The sequence below is a fragment of the Rhinolophus sinicus genome, chromosome 18 (assembly GCF_057876585.1).
Source record: "Rhinolophus sinicus isolate RSI-liver-muscle chromosome 18, RSI-T2T, whole genome shotgun sequence".
NCBI lineage: Eukaryota > Metazoa > Chordata > Mammalia > Chiroptera > Rhinolophidae > Rhinolophus > Rhinolophus sinicus.
In genome coordinates this window covers 85011854-85034731 of record NC_142518.1, presented here as the reverse complement: position 1 = coordinate 85034731, position 22878 = coordinate 85011854, and the positions used below count along the sequence as shown (strand labels likewise).

Below are 22878 nucleotides of genomic sequence, written 5' to 3'. Positions count from 1 at the left end.
ATACTCATATATATTCATATTCTGCAGCTGGATTATCTTTGTCATGGATTTATCATAGTCTCATATTACACTATCCCATATCTTACCCACAGAAGCATATTTTGCATATCTCTTATAGATGCCAGTTTGTTCTTTAGAATTAAATTTCTTTCCTTTAGTCTCTGAAAATAGACTAATTTTAGGGTTGCTATAGTACCAGCAAACTAACTGCAATTTTTGAACTATGATCCTTACTAATGAAAAATGGCTCTAAAATTGGGTATGGGAGTGGGAAGTGCTGAAATTTTCATCCAGAAATGAGGGGAGAATTTTGGGTCAGTTTCTTCAAAGGCTACAGACATCAGTGCATAAGGAAAATAAAGATAGATTTTTGGTAGTTAATTTTATCTTCAGAGAATCTTGAATTATGGAACAACAGCTTGTAATTGTTTTTGTAATTTTTAGATTTCTGTTCTTCTGATACCACTGTGATTTTTGCATAAATCAGTGTTGGCTCAGGCATGAGCACAACATTTAAAGTTTTGGATGAAAAATGTACCCTTTTAACAGTCTTGCTTTAAGTAGGCGAGAGGTACTTCAAATTCCAGTGGTTTCTAACATGAAGCTTCATTGGAAAAATGTTACTCATTTGTGGTCTTAATATTTCCTGAGAAGCTTGTTTAGGTTTCTGTTTTTTTTAAATCAAGTTATTTCGTGGTAGACATTTAAACATTTTTTCCCAATCATTGTCTTCCTCTTTTTATTTTCTCTATATTATAAAACTTGAATAATTTTATTTGTCAGCATAGTGGTTTTGAGGTTTTGTTAGTTTTTAGGTTTTACTGAAGAGTGTTTTTCTGAAGCCATAATACTTTGTACTGTGCTATTCTAGTATTTACTATGAATAATTATGTTTTTAAAATTAGGAATTTCGTGAGGATATGCCCTCCATTCTTGCTGATGTATTCTGCATATTAGGTAAGTATTAAGCCTTTATTTTACCATAAAAAGTGCTGTGGTAAATTAATGGTACTTACTGTGTTAAATAAAATATTTCCTTTCAAACTAAAGATTCTACAAATATACAAATATTTCTACAAATCTGGCATATATGTTTTTTTACTTTATAGAGAATATAGTATTGCAAGTAAAATATGAGTATAATCACTGTTTATAAACCAGCTTTAGATAGTTTTAGTTTATAGTTCAAATAGTTTGTGTTTTTAAGAATGTACCTTTATAAAATTGAGCTAAATTAAGTCATTTCAAGTAAAGAAGTCGTTTTTGAAGTTAAGTTAGTCTGAATTATTCAGATTTTAGTAACCACATAATTAATCTTATTCAATGCAGGTTATCAATGAATGTCAAAATCTCAAATTTAGGACACTCAAAAGATACTTACTATTTTACTCTTCTGATTATTCTTAATTTTAGAAAGAGCAAGAAGAGCCAGAGTAATCAAAAGTACTTTTGTTTTGAGGATGAGAATCCAGCTTTGGAAATAACAACTTCTCTATTTGTCCAGAGTAAATAAGAATTCTTGCAAGATAAAAAAGGAATATTTCTTTGACTTAGAGCCAAAGGTAGTGTCCCTCCATGGGAAGCATGGATTTTAAAAAATAATGTATATTACAAATTTCTCTGATTTTACATCTGAAATGTTAATTAACTTTGAGCACAGTTTTCCCCATCAGTCTTATGCTTTCTATAACTTTGATCTAATAGAAAACACATCAAATATATGGTGATGGAAAGAGAACAAACTCTCGGTGGTGAACACACAATGCAATACATAGATGATGTATTATAGAATTGTACACTTGAACCCTATATAATTTTACTACTCAGTGTCACCCCAATAAATTTAATTAATTAAAAAAAGAAAAAAAACACATGGCCAGCTATCACAATATTCACTTTAAAATAAGACTTAACCTCAGAGTTTGTCAAGTTGGAATGAATTACTTTAGCTCATTAATCTTAATTCCTAGAATTAGATGGGTTACTTAAATGTCTTACTGAGAGTTTGGAATTCGATCTCAACAAATCCAAATGCCTGATGCTTGATCCTTCAGGATGTTTAAGATGTCATAACAGTAATAATGTTAGGAACAGGTCAGAATGTATATAAACTGTGAGTGAGAAATGAAAAGAAGAGACTGTTCGTGGGATGACCATATGTCCCAGTCTTGTTTTGTTTTCCGTGGCATAATTATTAGTAGTGTCTTCTTTCAGTCTTAAAACTGTCTTGGTTTGGATGATAAAGTATATGTTTGTGCTATCTATTGGATTGATTGATTTATGCCAACAACAAATAAACCCCTTTAAGCTTAATTTTTAAGGCAGGCACTACAGATATTACATTACATTACAAATTAACATGAAACAGTTTCAATTGAAAAAATTGTTTTTACTGTAAATTTTAAGACTGAAAATGATTTGTAAGTAACATTTTGTGGAAGCTGTTATTTCTTGATAGTGTCAAAAGTATATTTTATGTCTTTTTGGGGTAATCATTAATTATCAGCTTACTAGTAAGCTCCAGTAATTTCTTTATTGACTTGTTTTATTAGGATATAGTTCCCTTCATAGTTATTTAGTAATATGAATTATTGTTACAAGTCATTGCTTTTTACTAGTAACATGAATTCATGAAGATGATGTTTGGTTGCTCTTGGGAAATTTCTTTTAGCCTATCCAGCCCATTTTTACAAGCAACATTAGGACGGCACACTTGGAAAGAGAATTTCCCTCACCTGCCCCCTCACTCACCCACCCCCACCCTTGGCAGAAAAAACATGATCCAAGGGTGACCCCAGATCAAGGTAGGGGAATAGGAGTAAGAACATGAGCTATCTCTAATAATAACGATGATGGTGATAATAATGACAACAGTGATGATAATAGTAATAATAAAATAGGTACCATATTTGGAGCACTTTCTGTTCTAGGCATTGTATTAAACATTCAATTTCGTTTTAATCCTCACAGCAACTTGTGTAAGGTAGATGTATAGATCAGAAAATTGAAGCTCAGAGAAGTGATTTTTTTTTTAAAGCCACATAGCCAGTAAAGCAGGATTTGAACCTGAGGCTTTTTGGTTCCAGATCTTTTTACTACATCATGTTGTTTTAATAATATTTTAACAGTTATGTGACAAATGAGTGCTGCACCTTCCTAGTTAAGATAACAATTTTCTTTAAAAGAAAATGACACCCTTACAATCATGTACGGGTGAGGGGGCCTGAGATCTATATTAACCTTAAAGGGGGAGTCTGATATAACTTGATGTGCTAATGGGACCTCTGAGCTCGGGTAGATCATTGGTGCAACTGGGACCTAGAGTTGCAAATGGCTGAGGGCTTTTTAGTGAAACCATAGGGGAACTTAAAGAGAACTTATTAGGTACTGATTTAAGGTTGAAGAGACAGGGATAATTAATGAATTTATTAAAATGGTTTCATGAGTTAGGACAAAAAAGGATTAAGAAAACAGGGAAAACATAATTGGGATACTAAGAATTCTGTATTGATTGTTGAGATAGCTCAGCTAAGAAATTTACTGAGGTCCTTATAAAGTATTTCCTAACATGGTTAGAACCCAGAGAATGGTATCTTAATCAGGTTAGATGGCTAAGAGGAGAGCAGACTTGACTTGAAGAGGATGAACCTGCTACCCAGGTGCTCTGATTTTAGGAACTTTGGGGAGAGATCTGAGGGACTTTAGGGCCTTGGACGGTAGATATATGTTGGATAAAAGAAGGGGCCCAGTTTAGTCCCGATCCCTCAAGATTAGTACCCTTGAAGTTCTAGGCTGAGGAGGGTCTAGAAGACCAGATAATGGGTGACAACTAGGAGTTCCTGGAAGGGATTGATGAGACATACACGGATTAAAAATCTTATTGAGAGATTGAGATTTGACTGCAATTTACATAGCGTAAATTACACCTGAAATTCCTTTAATACACTTGAGCTGACTGTGTGCTCAGCTACAGTGACCAGGATATTGGGAAATGGCACTGTCCAAGAAGGGAAAGTGGAGAAGGGCCAGGAAAATGTAGATAATTGTCCTTCTCATTTGATTATCAGTGATGGCAATAGAAGGTAAACTGAAGCAAAGCAGTGGTAGGGCATCTTTTTGGGGAGAACCCTAGAACCCTTTGAGGACAATTTTTATTACATTACTAAAATTGGTACCTCTTTCCGTAGCACATTCTAAATTATGAGTTGACTTTAAAAATAGGACAATAGCATATAATCAGTTAAAGCAGTGATCCTGAGATCAACCTTGTAATCAATCCTGCCAATCCTGGTTGAAATTTTTGGTGCTTGGCATTTAGAGGTAATTCTTTTATTCCTCTGTACTTAAGATCAGAAAATTGCTTGACAAATTTTCTGAATAATTTACTGAAGCTCAAGGAGGTCTCAAATTTTTTTTTTAAATATTTAAGTAGGAAGAAAAACAAAAATCTTGAATAAATTTGTTTGCTACCTGGAATTGTAATTCAAAATAAGATGTTAAAAACATCTTTTAATACTGTCTTTTCATAGAGTTGGTGGCAAGGTAGCCTGGTTGGAACATGGTACATGGTACCAAGGTGGCCACCGTCAAGGGTTTCATCTTCATGAGTAATGGAATCTTTAGTATTAGAAGAGGTCTTTCTTGTCACCCAGTTCAACTTTCCACTTAAGGAAGGAATCTCTTCTTCAGCATCTCTGACATGTGGTCATTGAAACTTTGCTTGAATGTTTCCATTCCTGAAAACAATATATTTTTTTGAAACCTTGTTGCTTCCAGTGCCATAGCACATAGCTTCTTTGTAATCAAATCACCATTTTATGGATATGTCATTGGTGACACGTTCAGTCTCCAGTATCAGGAGAAATCAATGCCAAGCATACATGTGCATATAAAGGACAGCTCAGACTTACCATAGTTTTAAATTTTCCCCCCAATTCAGAATGAGGCATTTGTAAATAAGCTAGTTTTAAAGAAAATAAGTATCTTATTACAGCGCTGGAGAGAGTAGAAAAATCAATCAAACTTTCATTTTTTCCTTTGTCATTATAGATATTGAGACAAATTGTTTAGAAGAAAAAAGCAAAAGAGACTATTTTACACAATTGGTATTAGCGTGTTTGGTAAGTTTTAAAACATACTTTTCCTTTCTAAATTTTTACATTGAACAGTTGTAATCACAGTTAATCATGTTAATGGAGAAGGATATTGACATTCAGTTGACTATTCATTATAAGGTGAGATTTGGGTTTTGAAATAGAATGCTTTGTAAAATTAAACATGATAATTATTTCTATGAAATCGGCATGCTACCATATCACTTAAACTATCTATGCATATAAAACCTTTGGTGGTAATCCTGATCTAGTAAGTTTCTAACTAAAAGGTAAGCATCTATCAAGTGAGTAGAAATGATGTGAACAGCTTTTAAACTAAACAAATTTTCATAAATTCTTTATTAGGAAAGGAGAAAAAGAATGGAGGTAGTTTAAAAATAATAAATTCTAGAACTTGTTATAATCATTGTCTAGTAAACCATTTTATGTTCCTAAATTTAGAACCAAGGAGAAATGCCATTACTCAGACCTGAAGAATGTCCTTGTCTTTGTTGTACTAGAATTCATTTGACTTAAACAGTAGAAACCAAAGAAGATTTAAGTGCTGTATTATCTTAAAGAAGTTCATTCGACAGACTCAGTTTTAATCAGAATTTCATCTGTATTCTTCTCATTTGTAGGTCGTGTACAGCATGCATATACTTTTTAAGCGAGTTTTTTTTAAAAAGAGCTATATGTTATACTTTTCAGTATTGGGAGAGTCATCATTTTTGTTGAAGTTCCTACTGTTTTTAAAAATTATAAGTTGGTATACATAATGTGATGTTATTAGGTAGGTGCAAAAGTAATTGAGGTTTTAGCTATTATTTTTAGCCTTTTAAACTGCAGTTACTTTTGCACCAACCTAATATTGTTATTAATTACTTTGAGTATATTTAAGATTGTGGATGCATAGTTGAAATGCTGAGTAATAAATGGCCTTTAATATTTTTTAATGCAGTATTTAGTTTCAGACACAGTTCTAAAGGAACGGTTGGATCCAGAAACATTGGAATCATTAGGGCTTATCAAACAATCACAGCAATTCAATCAAAAGTCAGTTAAAATCAAGACAAAGCTCTTGTAAGTACATATATTTTTATGTTGCAGATCAAGTACCTCAGTATGTGTTTTAACTCTAATTTTAAATTCTAGAAGTTTTGAAGGTCAGTTTGAAGATTTTTTGTTACTGTTAGCATGTGTCCTTTGTTTTTTCCTTTGAAAAGTAGCCTGTGATTGAGTCAGCAGTGAATGTTACCTGTGTGAAAACAATGTTATTTTTTTTCAATATTAGAAGTTAAACTAACATTAAGTACTTTTATTATTACCAATAAAATAATTTACAACTGCGGCTGTACTCTAGGGTATATTCTTAGTCAATGATGGAAATAGTGATATGTTTTTGTTTCTTGGGATTAGCAATATCCTTTCCTTGTGTTCTGGTTTTCTCTGTGTAATTAACATTGGAATGTCCCTTATGAACCACTGTTATTTTCTATCCTAAAAGACATACAAAGAGGTAAACTTCCAACAACTATTCTTATGATTGTTATATATAAGAAAGATAATAAAATTCAATGAGAAGAATACATTACTCGTATGTAAGCTTGTTAATTGAAGTTAATTTTATCCCCTTATGATGTTTATCTACTTTCAGTTATAAGCAGCAAAAATTCAATTTGTTAAGAGAAGAGAATGAAGGTTATGCCAAACTGATTGCTGAATTGGGGCAAGATTTATCTGGAAATATTACTAGTGATTTAATCTTAGAAAATATCAAATCTTTAATAGGTAAGATACATATTGATATATAGTATGTGTTACTAAGATAATTTTTTTAAAACTGTGGATAATATCCATAATGAAGAAATGAGTGCATGCCCTAATTTTTTTTTTTAATTAAGAAATGAGAGAAGTGTCCAGCTTGTACTTTTAAGATTTTATCAATAGTAATAAATTTGGGATGATATCTATGAGAAATCTTTTTTTGTCACTGTTACCTGTGGTGTTTGTATTAGTTTCTGTTCTGTCTAGTATTTCTATTTTTAATTATTTCTCAATAATCTTATAGCAAGCAGAAAATAAGTCATCAAATGTGAAAGTACAATAAACTCTTTGGTGTGAACTTTGGAAATGTGGAGATGTTTAGTTCTTTAGAACTTGATTTTGAAAATACCTTTACAAGGGACTTTGATACACACCTTATTTTATATTTACAACAGTCTTAAAGTTAGTGCAGCAGATGTAAAAATGTAACAGATAGGAAGGTGTTATTCTCCCTACCTTTTAAATAGAATTTATTCTTTTTTTGTGGATCTTATTTTTCAATATTATTTGATAGTAATTTCAGGTGTACAGCATAGTGGTTAGACATTTATGTAATTTAAGACTAGTACCCACCTGGCACTACACATAATTATTATCGTATTATTGACTATTTTCCCTGTGCTATACTTTTTACATCTCCGTAACTATTCTGTAATTACCAATTTGTACTTCTTAAGACATTAAGAATTTATTCTGTTTGCATTGAGCATTTGGAGGAAATAGTTGGCTTCTATAGAAAGAAGGAATGAATGGTAGAAAATAGGGTAATATCCTGATTTTTCAACAATGGAAAGAATTTTTGCTATTATTTGTTAGGTATTGTGCTGTCTTAGGGAAGATTTTGCAACACCTAGATGTCTTAGGTTTTGAGACTTGTCTAATAAGTCATATTCCCTCCTTTACTGGTTATATTTTAGGGGGTGGTTATGCTCAACTTTTCAGTTTTTTCTCTGTTTTTGACATTTATGTATAACTAAAAGAGAGGAGGTGTCCCAATCCTTATCCCCTTCCTCCAATGTTATGTGTAGGAATCCATATAAAACTAGATTTATTACAGTCATTGCTGTTTTTTTAATTAAAATTTATTGGGGTGACAATAGTCAACAAAACACAGGCAATAGTTTAGTGGTTGCCAGAGGGTAAGGGGGGAGGGGGAATGGTAGAAGAGAGTAAAGGGGATCAAATATAAGGTGATGGAAGGAGAACTGACTCAGGGTGGTGACCACATAATGTGATACATAGATGATATTTTATAGAATTGTACACTTGAATCCTATGCAGTCATTTCTGTTTTTAATGTAGGCTTTAGGTGACTAACAGGTACAGAAGGTAAGGAGCTTTTAGTTTAAATTTACCCTTTTCTTTGAAGTAAGTCTAGTTCTGCAGCTGATTTACTACTCTTTGCTACTTCTTCCTGTTGTCAGCTTACATCAAGACTGGCAGTCCTTCAGGGCTGCAGGTCTCTTGCTTACCGGTGTAGCAGTGACCCATTTCAAAAAAAAATCCTCGTGTAGGTTTTCCTTTCTATTCTTTCCATGGTAGGCTCTACATTTTTCCTGCAGCACTTTGATCTAGCTTTGAGATGCTTGTCAGTACTGCTTTACTATAGATTTGTATTTCCTTGTATCCTGCTATGTACTTTCTTAAGATGGTATTCCCATATAAAAGTTATGTGCTCTGTAAGTTCATTAGCTGTTTTTGTTTTTACTTTACCTGCCTATTTATTGACATCTCTTGTCTCTCTGTTTCTCCTATTCTTTGTCTTTGTGAGTTTATAAATTTTTAGTCCTTTGTTATTTTAGGAACATTTCAAAGAGGAATTTTCTTGGACGTGTGCTTTTATCTAACTGAGAAAATGTACATTACTTTCTTTTCTTGAACTTTGTTCTCATAGAGAATAGTTTATGTTAATGTCTCTGAAGAATAGTGGCAATCAGAACTGCAAGTTCGTGATACACATGGGTATTCCATGAGTATAAACAGTTTGATTTCTTGGGCTAAAACTCTATTCTAGTCCATCAAGTGTACTACGAAGCACGCTAGGTCAGAAGCACTCAAATGTCGCCTCCTCAGTGTAGCCTTCCCTTGCCACCCCTCTCGACACTCCCTGTCATTCACTGTTTTTCTTCTGAGCACTGACCACCATATAACATGCAATGTATTTTATTCCCATCTCCCACTGGAATGTAAGCTCCATGAGGACAAGAGTTTTTGTCTGTTTTGTTTAGAATCTCTGATCTCAGTTCCTGGTACATAGGTGCTAAATAAATGATTGTTGAAAAATGAATGAATCTTTCCCCCTTTCTGGTAGAGTTTATAGTGATTCTTGCCCTTTTTTCCCCTGACATGAAGGATTTTAAAAAGTTCATCTTCCTGGCTCAGTGCTAGTTTTTGTCTGGCTAGCTGATTCCCTGATTTCCCCCATTGTCTGAAAAAGGAATTTTTCATTGATATGAAAATCGAGGTTAAGACTTCTAATTCCAATGAGTGTTAGAATGTGTTGGATTCCCTTCAGCGCAAACTCTGTGAAGGCCTTGTCTCATCTGGCCAGAGCAGTTCACTGACACAGCATCGTATTTTTCATGGCATTTTTTGATGTTTCCCCTTATTTATTCCCATTGTGTTCTCTTTAGGAGCAATTTAGACAGATAATACCTCATACAGAGCTATCTCAGTTCTGATCTCCTTCACCAGCCATAAGCAGAACGGATATCTAGTTTGGGAGGTATGCATTTTAGATACATTTACATTTCATTGTACTTGGTTGAATAAGGAGAAAACCTTTTCTACCATCCTTTAATTAAATGATAGTAATTTGCTCCCTAAATGATTCTGACATGTCAAAATGTTTATATCCTAAATATAAAAGAAAAAAAAAAACAATGTTTATATCCTGTCAGATAGTCTGGGGCTATTTACTTACTGCATGAGCAAGCAAGGGAGTGGAACTATTAGGAGTCTGCATGGTGGTTATGATTTCAAGTATGATACTAAATTTGAAAAACGTATTAAATATGAATGGATAGTGATTAGTTTAGGCTCTTCAGCTGCCAAGTCATAGACCCCACACAAATTATCCCTGAATCAAGTTGGCAAAAAGCGTCTTTCATAAATTGGAGGAAAGGGTATCAGAGATGGACTCCTGTGATTGCTGAACTAAACTATAAGCACTCTACTGAATGCGCTTCAAAAAAATAATAGCTAAAAATGTTCTTTCCTTTTCTTCTAAATTAATGGTCAGCAAACTTTGTCTCTAAACAGTGAGATAATATATTTTTCTTTTTTTGCTTTGTAGGACTTGTGGTTTTTGTTGCAACTACTCAACTGTCATTGGCAGCCATAGGCAGTATCGAAATAAATGAGTGTGTGTCTGTGTTCTAGGAAACCTTTATTTACAAAAACCTGATAGAGTTGATCCACAGGGCATAGTATGCTGATTCCTGCTCTAAATCAAATGTTCTGGCTGAAAATTAGTCATGGAGCTAGCTTACTTGAGTTTAGTTTTGGAGAGTGAAAATGGTTCTTCCTGGTTTTGGATGTAGTAGTCCAGGATGTTTTGGATTAGGCTCTAACTCTTCTCACCCAGAATCAGAGCCCTCTTCACCAACCCCCCCACCCTATTTTTAAAGATTCATTTGTTGCCTGGTATCCAAGGCTGTAGATTTGGCTGGGAATGGGGAAGGGTAAGGTGAGAGTCTCTGCCCCTGAGTCTCATAAGTCCTCTTGGTAGCTTGTCAAGTGACCAGAGAAACATTAAAAACAAAGTAAAACCCCAAGCCAAATGATTTTATTCTTGGGCAGATTATGGGACATTTAATCCTTTTGACTACATTATCTTGAGTATATTTAGTATTTTATCTTTGGACCAGTTTGAATATAAGGACCATTCAGCTTAGAAGCATCTTATTGTGTCAGCTCTCTCCTATCCCTTTGAAAGGGAAGCCAGTTGACCGCCTCATTTACCTAAATTTTTGCTTTATTGAACATTTCTTTATTACACACTAGTTATGAAGAAGTTGTTTTTCTTTATGAAAAAGATGACAGCAATTGGTGTTCTCAAGCATAGTTTATTTTTTACGATTATATTTTTTTGTTAGGTGCATTTCTCTGCATCTTGGTTCTCTGGTGGTTCTTGCCTTTGACGTGCAGTTTTTGTTTGTTTGTTTATTTATTTGTTTTGCCAATACTGTTCTTAGAAATAACCTATCACAGGTTTTTATTAGCCTATTTTAGTTCATTCAGGCTGCTGTAACAAAATACCACAAATTGGGTGGCTTATAAACAACAAAAATGTATTTCTCACAGGTCTGGAGGCTAGAAGTCCAAGATCAGGGCACTAGCATGTTTGGGTTCTGGTGAAGGCTCTCAGTTGCAGACTGCTGGCTTCTTGCTATATCCTCACATGGTGGAAGGGGCAAGGAAACTATTTTTAAAGATTTTATTGGGGAAGGGGAACAGGACTTTGGGGAACAGTGTGTACTTCCAGGAGTTTTTCCAAATCAAGTTGTTGTCCTTTCAATCGTAGTTGTGGAGGGTTTAGTTCAGCTCCAGGTCCAGTTGCCGTTGTTAGTTGCAGGGGGCACAGCCCACAATCCCTTGCGGGTGTTGAACCGGCAACCTTGTGGTTGAGAGGACTCGCTCCAACCAGCTGAGCCAAGGTGCCGTATTCAATCTTAGTTACAGGACGTAGAGCCCACCATCCCTTGCGGGAGTCGAGGAGTCGAACCGACAACCTTGTGGTTGAGAGCCCACTGGCCCATGTGGGAATCGAATCGGCAACCTTTGGCATTAGGAGCATTGAGCTCCAAGTGCGTGAGCCACCAGGCCCCGGAACTCTCTTTTTTAAGGGCATTAATCTCATTCATGAGAGCTCTGCTGTCATGACCTGATCACCTCCCAGGGGCCCACTTCCTAATACCATCACATTGGACATTAGAATTTCAACATATGAATTCTGGGGGACACAAACATTCAGACCATAGCGTAGCTTGTTTCTAAAGTAATTCTAGATGCAAGATGTCCTTTTGTTCAAACATGGTTTTTCTCTATCTCAAGGTCCATTCTGTCAGGAACATGATGATTGAAGCTATTGTTCTGTATTCTTGTCTGAAAGGTAAAGGCTGGACATCTTTCCCAGTCATGTTTACAATATTACCTTGGCCTTTATTTTTTTCTGTTAAGAATCTCAATTTGACCTGTTCCTAAAAGTAGCCATTTTCATTTTAATGATACCTTTTGCGTCTGGTTGCAATTGCTCTAATATGGCCTTCTTGTCCATCTTTGGGGAAATTTCATTTACTTTTCAGTGCGTTTCTTCAAAGATGTATCATTCAAAAGGTGTGAACTCCCCTCAAGTATAGGGAAGACATTTTAATTATCTCCGTATCACAAGCCCCTGGCACACAGTGGGTAGTTATTTAATGTTTATTTAAATGAAAGAATGAATCCATGGCCATTACAAGTCTGCTATTTCTTTATTTTTCCACTGTTCCCATCCAGTATGTTTCTCTATTTGTTCCTCAAAAGGCATAAAGGCATTTGTGTGTGTATGTACATACATATATATTTATTAATGTAGTTGGTGATAGAGGTAGGGAGCTAGGCTTATGATGTCTCTCAAGACCATGTGACTATCCATGCTTGGGCTGGATAAAAGCCTTTCTAAGATGCTTGAGCACACCATAGCTGCAATTAGAAAAAACTTTATTTTGGACATTTCAAGCTTACTGATTGTTACTAGAGTCTCATTGTGTAGGAAATAGTTTGACTGTCACTTAGCAAATTTCTGAGGTTGCTTTTTTTTAAATTTATTGAGGTGACAACTGTTAGTAAAATTACATAGATTTCAGGTATACAATTCTGTATTACATCATCTATAAATCCCATTGTGTGTTCACCACCCAGAGTCAGTTCTCCTTTCCATCACCATATATTTGATCCCCCTTACCCTCATCTCCCACCCCCACCCCCTTACCCTCTGGCAACCACTAAACTATTGTCTGTGTCTATGAGTTTCTGTTTCTCATTTGTTTGTCTTGTTCTTTTGTTGTTTTTGGTTTATATACCACATATCAGTGAAATCATATGGTTCTCTGCTTTTTCTGTCTGACTTCTTTCGCTTAGCATTATACTCTCAGGATCCATTCATGTTGTCACAAATGTTCCTATATCATCTTTTCTTACCGCCGAATAGTATTCCATTGTGTATATATACCACAGCTTCTTTATCCATTAATCTATAGAAGGACATTTTGGTTGTTTCCATATCTTGGCCACCGTAAACAAAGCTGCAATGAACATTAGAGCACACGTGTCTTTACATATAAATGTTTTCAGATTTTTTGGGTAGATACCCAGGAGAGGGACTGCTGGGTCATATGGTAATTCTATTCGTAATTTTTTGAGGAACCTCCACACTGCCTTGCATAACGGCTGCACCAGTCTGCATTCCCACCAACAGTGTATGAGGGTTCCTTTTTCTCCACAGCCTCCCCAACACTTGTTACTATTTGTCTTGTCGATGATATCCATTCTGGCTGGGGTGAGGTGATATCTCATTGTGGTTTTCATTTGCATTTCTCTGATGATTAGTGATATTTGCGGATGTTGAACCATCCTTGTGCCCCGGGGATGAACCCCACTTGGTCATGATGAATAATCTTTTTAATGCATTGTTGTATTCGATTTGCTAGAGTTTTGTTTAGGATTTTTGCATCTGTATTCATCAGAGATATTGGTCTGTAGTTTTCTTTTTTTGTGTTGTCCTTACCATGTTTTGGTATCAGGGTAATGTTGGCCTCATAAAATGAGTTAGGGGGGTACTGTCTCTTCTTCAATTTTTTGGAAGAGTTTGAGCAGGATTGGTATTCGATCCTCTTTGAAGGTTTGGTAGAATTCACTAGTGAAGTCATCTGGTCCCGGACTTTTGCTTTTGGGAAGGTTTTGGATGACTGATTCAATTTCGTTAGTGGTGATTGGTCTGTTTAGATTTTCCAGTTCTTCATGGTTCAGCCTAGGAAGGCTATATGTTTCTAAGAACTGGCCCATTTCTTCTAGGTTATTGAATTTGGTGGCATATAATCCTTCATAGTATTCTTGGATGATCCTTTGTATTTCTGTGGTATCCAAGATAACTTCCCCTTTTTCATTTCTGATTTTGTTAATTAGTGTCTTCTCTCTTTTTTATTTTTATTTTATTAGTTTCAGGTGCACAAGACAAAGCAAAACTTAGACGTTTATCGTTTATATCCCTCACACTGTGTGAACCCCCCCCATCCACTATCCCTCTGACATCGCACAGAGCCAATACATTTCCACTGTCTCTATTCCCAATGCTGTACTCTGCTTCCTGTAACAGTATACATACAAATATATAAATATACATACATGTATATGTATATTTATATAAAATTGTAGTTGGCATTCAGTATTGTTCAGCTTCAGGTGTACTGCGCAGAGACCAGGCATCTACATCATCCGTGAGGTGGTCACAAATGGGACACATGTCCATCGGATAACCTACAACAACTTTACATTATTGATTATGTTCCCCAAATTAATTTTCAAAACCCCGTGGCCATCTTGTGGTTACTGACTATTTTCTAAACCTCTCACCTTCCCCTTATCCCCACTCCCCTGCCCATCTAGCAACCCTCAGTTTTTCCTCCATGTCTCCAAAACTGTTTCTGATTAGTTCATTCACTTATTCTTTTCTTTAGATTCCGCATATAAGTGAGATCATATGGTATTTGTCTTTCTCTGTCTGACTTATTTCACTTAATATAATGTTCTCTAGGTCCATTCATGTTGTTGCAAATGGTAAGATTTCTTTCTTCTTTATGGCTGCGTAATACTGCATTGTATAAATGTACCACAGTTTCTTAATCCAGTCATCTACCGATGGGCATTTCGCTTGTTTCCATGTCTTGGATATTGTGTATAGTGCTGCAATAAACATAGGAGTGCATAAAGATTTTTGAATTGGAGTTTTGGATTTCTCCGGATAGATACCTAGGAGTTGAATTGCTGGGTCATAAGGTAGTTCCATTTTCAGATTTTGGAGATACCTCCATACTATTTTCCATAGTGGTTGCACCAATCTGCATTCCCACCAACAGTGCATAAGCGTTCCCTTTTCTCCACATCCGAGTCAGCACTTATTGTTTGTTGATTTATTGATGATAGCCATCTTGACTGGGGTGAGGTGGTATCTCATTGAGGTTTTTATTTGCATTTCTCTGATGGTTAGTGAGGTTGAGCATTTCTTCATATGTCTGTTTGCCATCTGTATGTCCTTTTTAGAAAAATGTCTCGTCAGGTCCTCTGCCCATTTTTTAATTGGGTTGTTTGTATTTTTGGAGTTGAGTTGAGTGAGTTTTTTATAAATTTGTGATATTAACCCCTTATCAGATATATCATTGGCAAATATCTTTTCCCATTCAGTAGGATCCATTTTTGTTTTATTGATGATTTCCTTTGCTGTGAAAAAGCTTTTTAGTTTGATGTAATCCCACATGTTTATTTTTTCTCTTACTTCGCTCGCACGAGGGGATATATCCGTAAAAATCTTACTCCGGGTAATGTCTGTGAAGTTTCATCCTATATTTTCTTCTAGGAATTTTGTGGTTTCAGATCTTACATTTAAGTCTTTAAGCCATTTTGAATTTATTTTTGTATGTGGTGTAAGGAGGTAATCCAGCTTCATCTTTTTGCATGTGTCTGTCCAGGTTTCCCAGCACCAGTTATTGAATAGACGGTCTTTACCCCACCGTACATTCTTGCTTCTATTGTCATAGATTAAATGGCCATATAGGCATGGATTTATTTCTGGACTCTCTATTCTGTTCCATTGATCTATGGGTCTGTTTTTATGCCAGTACCATGCTGTTTTGATTACTGTAGCCTTGTAGTATAATATGATGTCAGGTATTGTTATACCTCCCACTTTGTTCTTTTTTTTTTTTTTTTTTTACAAATTTAAAAAATATATATTGAAGTATAGTTGACACATAATATTATATTATCAGGTGTATAACACAGTGATTTGACGTTTGTATACCTTACAATGTGATGGGCATGACGAGTCTAGTAACCATCTGTCACCATGCAAAGTTATTAGGTTATTATTGACTAATTCACCTATGCTGCACATTACATCCTTGTGACTTACTTATTTTACAACTGGAAGTTTGTACTTTAATCCCCTTCACCTTTTTCACCCATCTCCCCAACCCTCTCGGTCAAACCTCAGTTTGTTCTCTGTATCAATGAGTCTATTTCTGTTTTGCTTTTTTGTTTTGTTTTGTTTTTAGATTCCACATATAAGTGAAATCATATGGTGTTTGTCTTTCTCTATCTGACTTATTTCACTTATGGCCCACATACTCTAGGGCCATCCATGTTGTTGCAAATGGATAATTTTATTCTTTTTTATGGCTAAATAATATTCCATCGTATATATGTGCCACCTTTTCTTTTTTTTTTTTTTTTTTTTTTTTTTTTTTTTTTTTAATTAATTAGTTTCAGGTGCACAAGACAAAGCAAAACTTAGACATTTATCATTTATATCCCTCACACTGTGTGAACCCCCCTCCCCCCATCCACTATCCCTCTGTACGTTCCCAAAACCTCTCACCTTCCCCTTATCCCCACCCCCCTGCCCATCTAGCAACCCTCAGTTTTTCCTCCATTTTTCCAAAACTGTTTCTGATTAGTTCATTCACTTATTCTTTTCTTTAGATTCCACATATAAGTGAGATCATATGGTATTTGTCTTTCTCTTTCTGACTTATTTCACTTAACATAATGTTCTCTAGGTCCATCCATGTTGTTGCAAATGGTAAGATTTCTTTCTTCTTTATGGCTGCGTAATACTCCATTGTATAAATGTACCACAGTTTCTTAATCCAGTCATCTACTGATGGGCATTTCGGTTGTTTCCAGGTCTTGGCTATTGTATATAGTGCTGCAATAAACATAGGAGTGCATAAAGATTTTTGAATTGGAGTTTTGGATTTCTCCGGATAGATACCTAGGAGTGGGATTGCTGGATCATAAGGTAGTTCCATTTTCAGATTTTTGAGATATCTCCAAACTGTTTTCCATAGTGGCTGCACCAATCTGCATTCCCACCAACAGTGCACCAGCGTTCCCTTTTCTCCGCATCCACGCCAGCACTTGTTGTTTGTTGATTTATTGATGATAGCCATCCTGACTGGGGTGAGGTGGTATCTCATTGTGGTTTTTATTTGCATTTCTCTAATGGTTAGTGAGGTTGAACATTTCTTCATATGTCTGTTTGCCATCTGTGTGTCCTTTTTAGAGAAATGTCTCTTCATGTCCTCTGCCCATTTTTTAATTGGGTTGTTTGTTTTTTTGGAGTTGAGTTGAGTGAGTTTTTTATAAATTTGTGATATTAACCCCTTATCAGATATATCATTGGCAAATATCTTTTCCCAATCAGTAGGATCCCTTTTTGTTTTATTGATGGTTTCCTTTGCTGTGAAAAAGCTTTTTAGTTTGATGTAATCCCACATGTTTATTTTTCCTCTTACTTCCCTCGCGCGAGGGGATATATCAGTAAAAATCTTACTCCGGGTAATGTCTGTGAAGTTTCTTCCTATATTTTCTTCTAGGAATTTTATGGTTTCAGATCTTACATTTAAATCTTTAAGCCATTTTGAATTTATTTTTGTATGTGGTGTAAGGAGGTGATCCAGCTTCATCTTTTTGCATGTGTCTGTCCAAGTTTCCCAGCACCATTTATTGAATAGACTGTCTTTACCCCACCGTACATTCTTGCTTCCATTGTCATAGATTAAGTGGCCATATAGGCATGGATTTATTTCTGGACTCTCTATTCTGTTCCATTGATCTATGGGTCTGTTTTTATGCCAGTACCATGCTGTTTTGATTACTGTAGCCTTGTAGTATAATTTGAAGTCAGGTATTGTTATACCTCCCACTTTGTTCTTATTTTTCAAGATTGCTGAGGATATCCGGGGTCTTTTATGGTCCCATATAAATTTTAGGAATGTATGTTCTATTTCTGTGAAAAATGTCGTTGGTAGTTTGATAGGAATTGTGTTGAATATGTATATTGCCTTAGGCAGTATGGACATTTTAACTATGTTAATTCTTCCTATCCATGAACATGGTATGTGTTTCCATCTATTTGTATCTTCTTTCATTTCTTACTTCAGCATCTTATAATTTTCTGAGTACAGATCTTTTACTTCTTTGGTTAAATTTATTCCCAGGTATTTTATAGTCTTTGGAGCAATTGTAAATGGGATTTCTTTTTAAATTTCTCCTTCTGATGTTTTATTATTGGTATATGCAAATGCAACTGATTTCTGAATATTAATTTTGTATCCTGCTGCTTTACTAAATTCATCTATCAGCTCTAATAGTTTCTTGGTGGAGTCTTTAGTGTTCTCTATATATAGTATCATATCATCTGCATATAATGACAGTTTTACTTCCTCCTTACCGATTTGGATGCATTTTATTTCTTTTTCTTGTCTGATTGCTGTGGCTAGAACTTCCAGCACTATGTTGAATAGAAGTGGAGAAAGTGGGCAACCTTGCCTTGTTCCTGATCTTAAGGGGAATGGTTTTAGCTTTTCCCCATTGAGTATGATGTTAGCTGTGGGTTTATCACATATGGCCTTTATTATGTTGAGATATGATCCCTCTATTCCCACTCTGTTAAGGGTTTTTATCATGAATGGCTGCTGGATTTTATCAAATGCTTTTTCTGCGTCTATTGATAAGACCATGTGATTTTTATTTTTCATTTTGTTAATGTGCTATATCACATTAATTGATTTGCGGATGTTGAACCACCCTTGTATACCAGGGATGAATCCCACTTGATCATGGTGTATGATCTTTTTAATGTATTGCTGAATTCTGTTCGCTAGTATTTTGTTGAGGATTTTTGCATCTATGTTCATTAGCGATATCGGCCTGTAGTTTTCTTTTTTCGTAGTGTCTTTGTCTGATTTTGGGATCAGGGTGATAGTGGCTTCGTAAAAAGTGTTTGGGAGTCTTCCCTCCCTCTGGATTTTTTGGAAGAGTTTGAGGAGAATAGGTGATAATTCTTTTTTGAACGTTTTGTAAAATTCACCTGTAAAGCCATCTGGTCCAGGGCTTTTGTTTGTTGGGAGATTGTTGATTACTGATTCAATTTCCTTGTTGGTAGTCAGTCTATTCAGGTTTTCTGTTTCTTCCTGAGTTAGCCTTGGAAGGTTGTACGCCTCTAGAAAATTGTCCATTTCTTCCAGGTTGTCAAATTTGTTGGCATACAGTTGCTCATAGTAATTACTTAAAATTTTTTGTATTTCTGCGGTGTCTGTTGTCACTTCTCCTCTTTCATTACTGATTTTATTAATTTGAGTCCTCTCTCTCTTGTTTTTAATGAGTGTGGCTAAAGGTTTGTCAATTTTGTTTATCTTCTCTAAGAACCAACTCTTGGATTCATTGATCTTTTGTATTGTTTTTCTGGTTTCTATTTCATTTATTTCCGCTCTGATCTTTATTATCTCCTTCCTTTTTCTCCCTTTGGGCTTACTTTGCTGTTCTTTGTCCAGATCACTTAAGTGTGAATATGAACTGTTGATTAGTGATGTTTCTTGTTTCTTTAGTAGGCCTGCAAGGCTATGAACTTCCCTCTTAGGACTGGTTTCGCGGCATCCCATAGATTTTGGGTCGTCGTATTTTCATTTTCGTTTGTCTCGAGATATCTTTTGATGTCTTCCTTGATCTCCTGCTTGACCCATTCATTATTTAGTAACATATTATTCAGCCTCCATGAATTTGTGTGTCTTCCAGTTTTTTTCCTGTAGTTCATTTCTAATTTCATAGCACTGTAGTCAGAGAAGACAATTGGTATGATTTCAATTTTCTTAAATTTACCAAGACTTGCTTTGTGGCCTAACATATGGTCTATCTTGGAGAATGTTCCATGTGTGCTTGAGAAGAACGTATATTCTGCAGCATTGGGGTGGAATGCTCTGAAAATATCGATTACATCCAAGTGGTCCAATGTATCATTTAAGGCAGTTGTTTCCGTATTGATTTTCTGTCTGGAAGACCTGTCCCTTGCAGTCAGAGGTGTGTTGAAGTCCCCTTCTATGATAGTGTTACTGTTGATCTCTGTCTTTATGTCAGCCAATATCTGTTTTATATATTTAGGTGTTCCTATGTTAGGTGCATAAATGTTTACTAGGGTTATGTCCTCTTGTTGAATTGATCCCTTTATTATTATATAGTGCCCATCTTTGTCTTTTATTATTTTCTTCATTTTAAAGTCTATTTTGTCAGAAATAAGTATTGCAACTTCAGCTTTTTTCTCATTTCTATTTGCATGAAATATCTTACTCCAACCCTTCACTTTCAGCCTGTGTGTGTCTTTTGATCTGAGGGGAGTCTCTTGTATACAGCATATACAAGGGTCTTGCGTTCTTATCCATTCAGCCACCCTATGTCTCTTGATTGGAGCATTTAAACCGTTTACATTTAAAGTGATTATTGATAGGTACATAGTTAGTGCCGTTTTAAAATTTGTAGTTAGATTGTTTTCATCTTTCTTCTATTTACAGAAGTCCTTTTAGTATTTCTTGCAATGCTGGCTTGGTGATAATAAATTCCTTTAGCTTATTGTTTTCTGGGAAGCTCTTTATCTCTCCCTCAACTTTAAATGATAGCCTTGCTGGATAAAGCAACCTAGGTTATAGGCCTTTGTATTCCATCACTTTGAGTATCTCCTGCCACTCCCTCCTGGCCTTTAATGTTTCTGCAGAAAAGTCATTTGATAGTCTTATGGGAGTTCCCTTGTATGTAACCCTCTGTCTTTCTCTTGCTGCTTTTAGGATTCTCTCTTTGTCTTTAACCTTTGCCATTTTAACTATAATGTGTCTTGGTGTGGACCTGTTTGGGTTTATCCTGGTTGGAACTCTCTGCACTTCCTGAGCTTGTATGTTGGTTTCCTTCATCAGGTTAGGGAAATTTTCGGACATTATTACTTCAAATATGTTCTCAATCCCTTGCTTCCTCTCTTCACCTTCTGGTATTCCTATGATGTGCATATTGTTGCCCTTGATGTTATCCCATAGGTCTCTTAAACCATCTTCATTGTTTTTTATTCTCTTTTCTTTCTGTTGTTCTGATTGGGTGATCTCTGCTAACTTGTCTTCTAAGTCGCTGATTCGATCCTCTGCTTCATCTAACCTGCTGTTAATTCCTTCAAGTGAGTTCTTTATTTCGGTAATTGTGTTCTTTAGTTCTAACTGGTTGTTCGTTATGATTTCTACATCCTTCTTGATGTCCTCTCTAAGCTCCTTAAACGTTCTTATCATCTGTGTTCTGAACTGTGTCTCTGATAGGTTGGTTACCTCTACTTCATTTGGTTCCATATCTGGAGGTTTCTTCTGTTCTTTTATTTGGGACATGTTTCTTTGTTTCCCCATTCTGGCTGACTCTCTGTGTTTGCTTCGATGTATTAGGTAGATCCCCTAGAGTTCTTAGTTCTTGCTGGGTTAGTATGTAGAATGTGTCCTTTATATTTGACTTGCACTACTTCGTTCTTCTCCTCTGCGTGTGCTCTAAAAGTGACTCTTGTGTTGTGTATATTGTCCTGTTAAAGAAGATCTTTAATTGCTTTTTGCTTGTGAGTAGGTGGGGTTAACGCCTTGGCTGACTAGTTGTGAGACTTGGCTCTGCCTGCCGTAGGGTGTTCTGCTGCGTGAGGGTTGACCACTTAAATGTGGTTTGGCCTCTATGGGCTTTTGTGCCTGTTAAGAATCCCCTCTGGGTGTGTCACTTGTAGGTCAAACCCAGTAGTACTCTGGTTTGGTCTGGAGTTGGCCTCTGGGTATGTTGAATCTTGTGCCTTTTAACCTGGGCCCTGGTAGGGCAATTCCAGAACAAAGCAAATCACCAAGCACAACAACAACAACAAAGAAAAAATAAAATACATTCATATGTAAAAAACAATTGACAACCCCCACTCGACACAGGCAAATATATCAAAGATATAAAGACAAATCAAAACAGAACAAAAAGCAGTGCCAGTCGTGGCTTAAGCCCACGAAGTAATCTCGAGGTTGTCCTCTGCTGTAGCACAGAGTCCCCTGTGTATTGTGCAGGTAGAGCTGGTCCCCTGGTGCCCAGAATGACGTTGGGACTGCAGATTTAGATGCATGGGGCTGAGGGGTCTGGACGGTAGTTTTTACAAAGCCAGTGCAGTTTCAGCCCTTGCCTGCACATATGCTTACTGAGAGTAGCACCACCAGCCCTGTGTCCAGTTCTCCTGAGTCTTAGGGCACTTCTTCCCTGTGTGTGTGTGAGGCGGGCGGGAGATTTCTGATCTGCTGAAAGCTGAGACCTGCATCTGCTGCTTACTGCTGATCCCTGAGAGTGCCTCCGCTGATGTAATTGCCACGCCCTAGGCAGGCCAGAAAGGGTGGGGGCTGGGGACAGAAAGAGGGGTCCTCTCTTTCCCATCCCAGCTGTGTCACACTCTTCCCGCAGGCCAGAAAAGGTGGTGGCTGGGGTTGGACGAGTCCCCTCTCTCCTAGGCCAGCAAAAACCACACTCCTCTCAGCCTCCTCCCTGGCCAGAGCTGCCCACCAGTCTTCCCAGCCAGTCTTCCCAGAGCCCGAGCACCAAGGCTCCTCTGTAATCTGACACTGCTCCTCAGTTCAGGGGCCAGATCAAGTCTCTGGAAGGGTGGGGTTAGGATTGGAAGAGTTGGGGGGAGGGGCCCGGTATGGAGTTTGTGTCCTTTGTCTGGCCTAAGGCTTAACTGGAGGTATCAGCTGAGGTTATTGCCTCAAATGCTAGATATGCTGCCCCTGCGGCGGGAGAGGTCCGCTGTGGGACGCAGGGCAAAGAGCCCACCGCCTGGCTTATGCGCTCTCCTCCGTCCTGGGATCTCCTGCATATCTGCAGCCGT

General features: G+C 36.5%; 1 protein-coding gene across 16 annotated transcripts in view; it reads left to right on the top strand.

Annotated features, from left to right (window-relative positions):
• Positions 1-22878, top strand: part of THOC2 (THO complex subunit 2) — a 154867-nt gene that overhangs the window by 40174 nt on the left and 91815 nt on the right. For all 16 annotated transcript variants that reach the window (XR_012493508.2, XR_016019991.1, XR_012493507.2 and 13 more), the window contains 4 exons: positions 906-957; positions 5050-5120; positions 6055-6176; positions 6751-6884. Coding sequence is in view for 13 of the 16 variants with exons in the window: in XM_088795058.1 (XP_088651184.1) it covers positions 906-957; positions 5050-5120; positions 6055-6176; positions 6751-6884 (379 nt within the window). In the remaining 3 variants the exon portion in view is untranslated. The remainder of the gene's footprint in view (positions 1-905; positions 958-5049; positions 5121-6054; positions 6177-6750; positions 6885-22878) is intronic.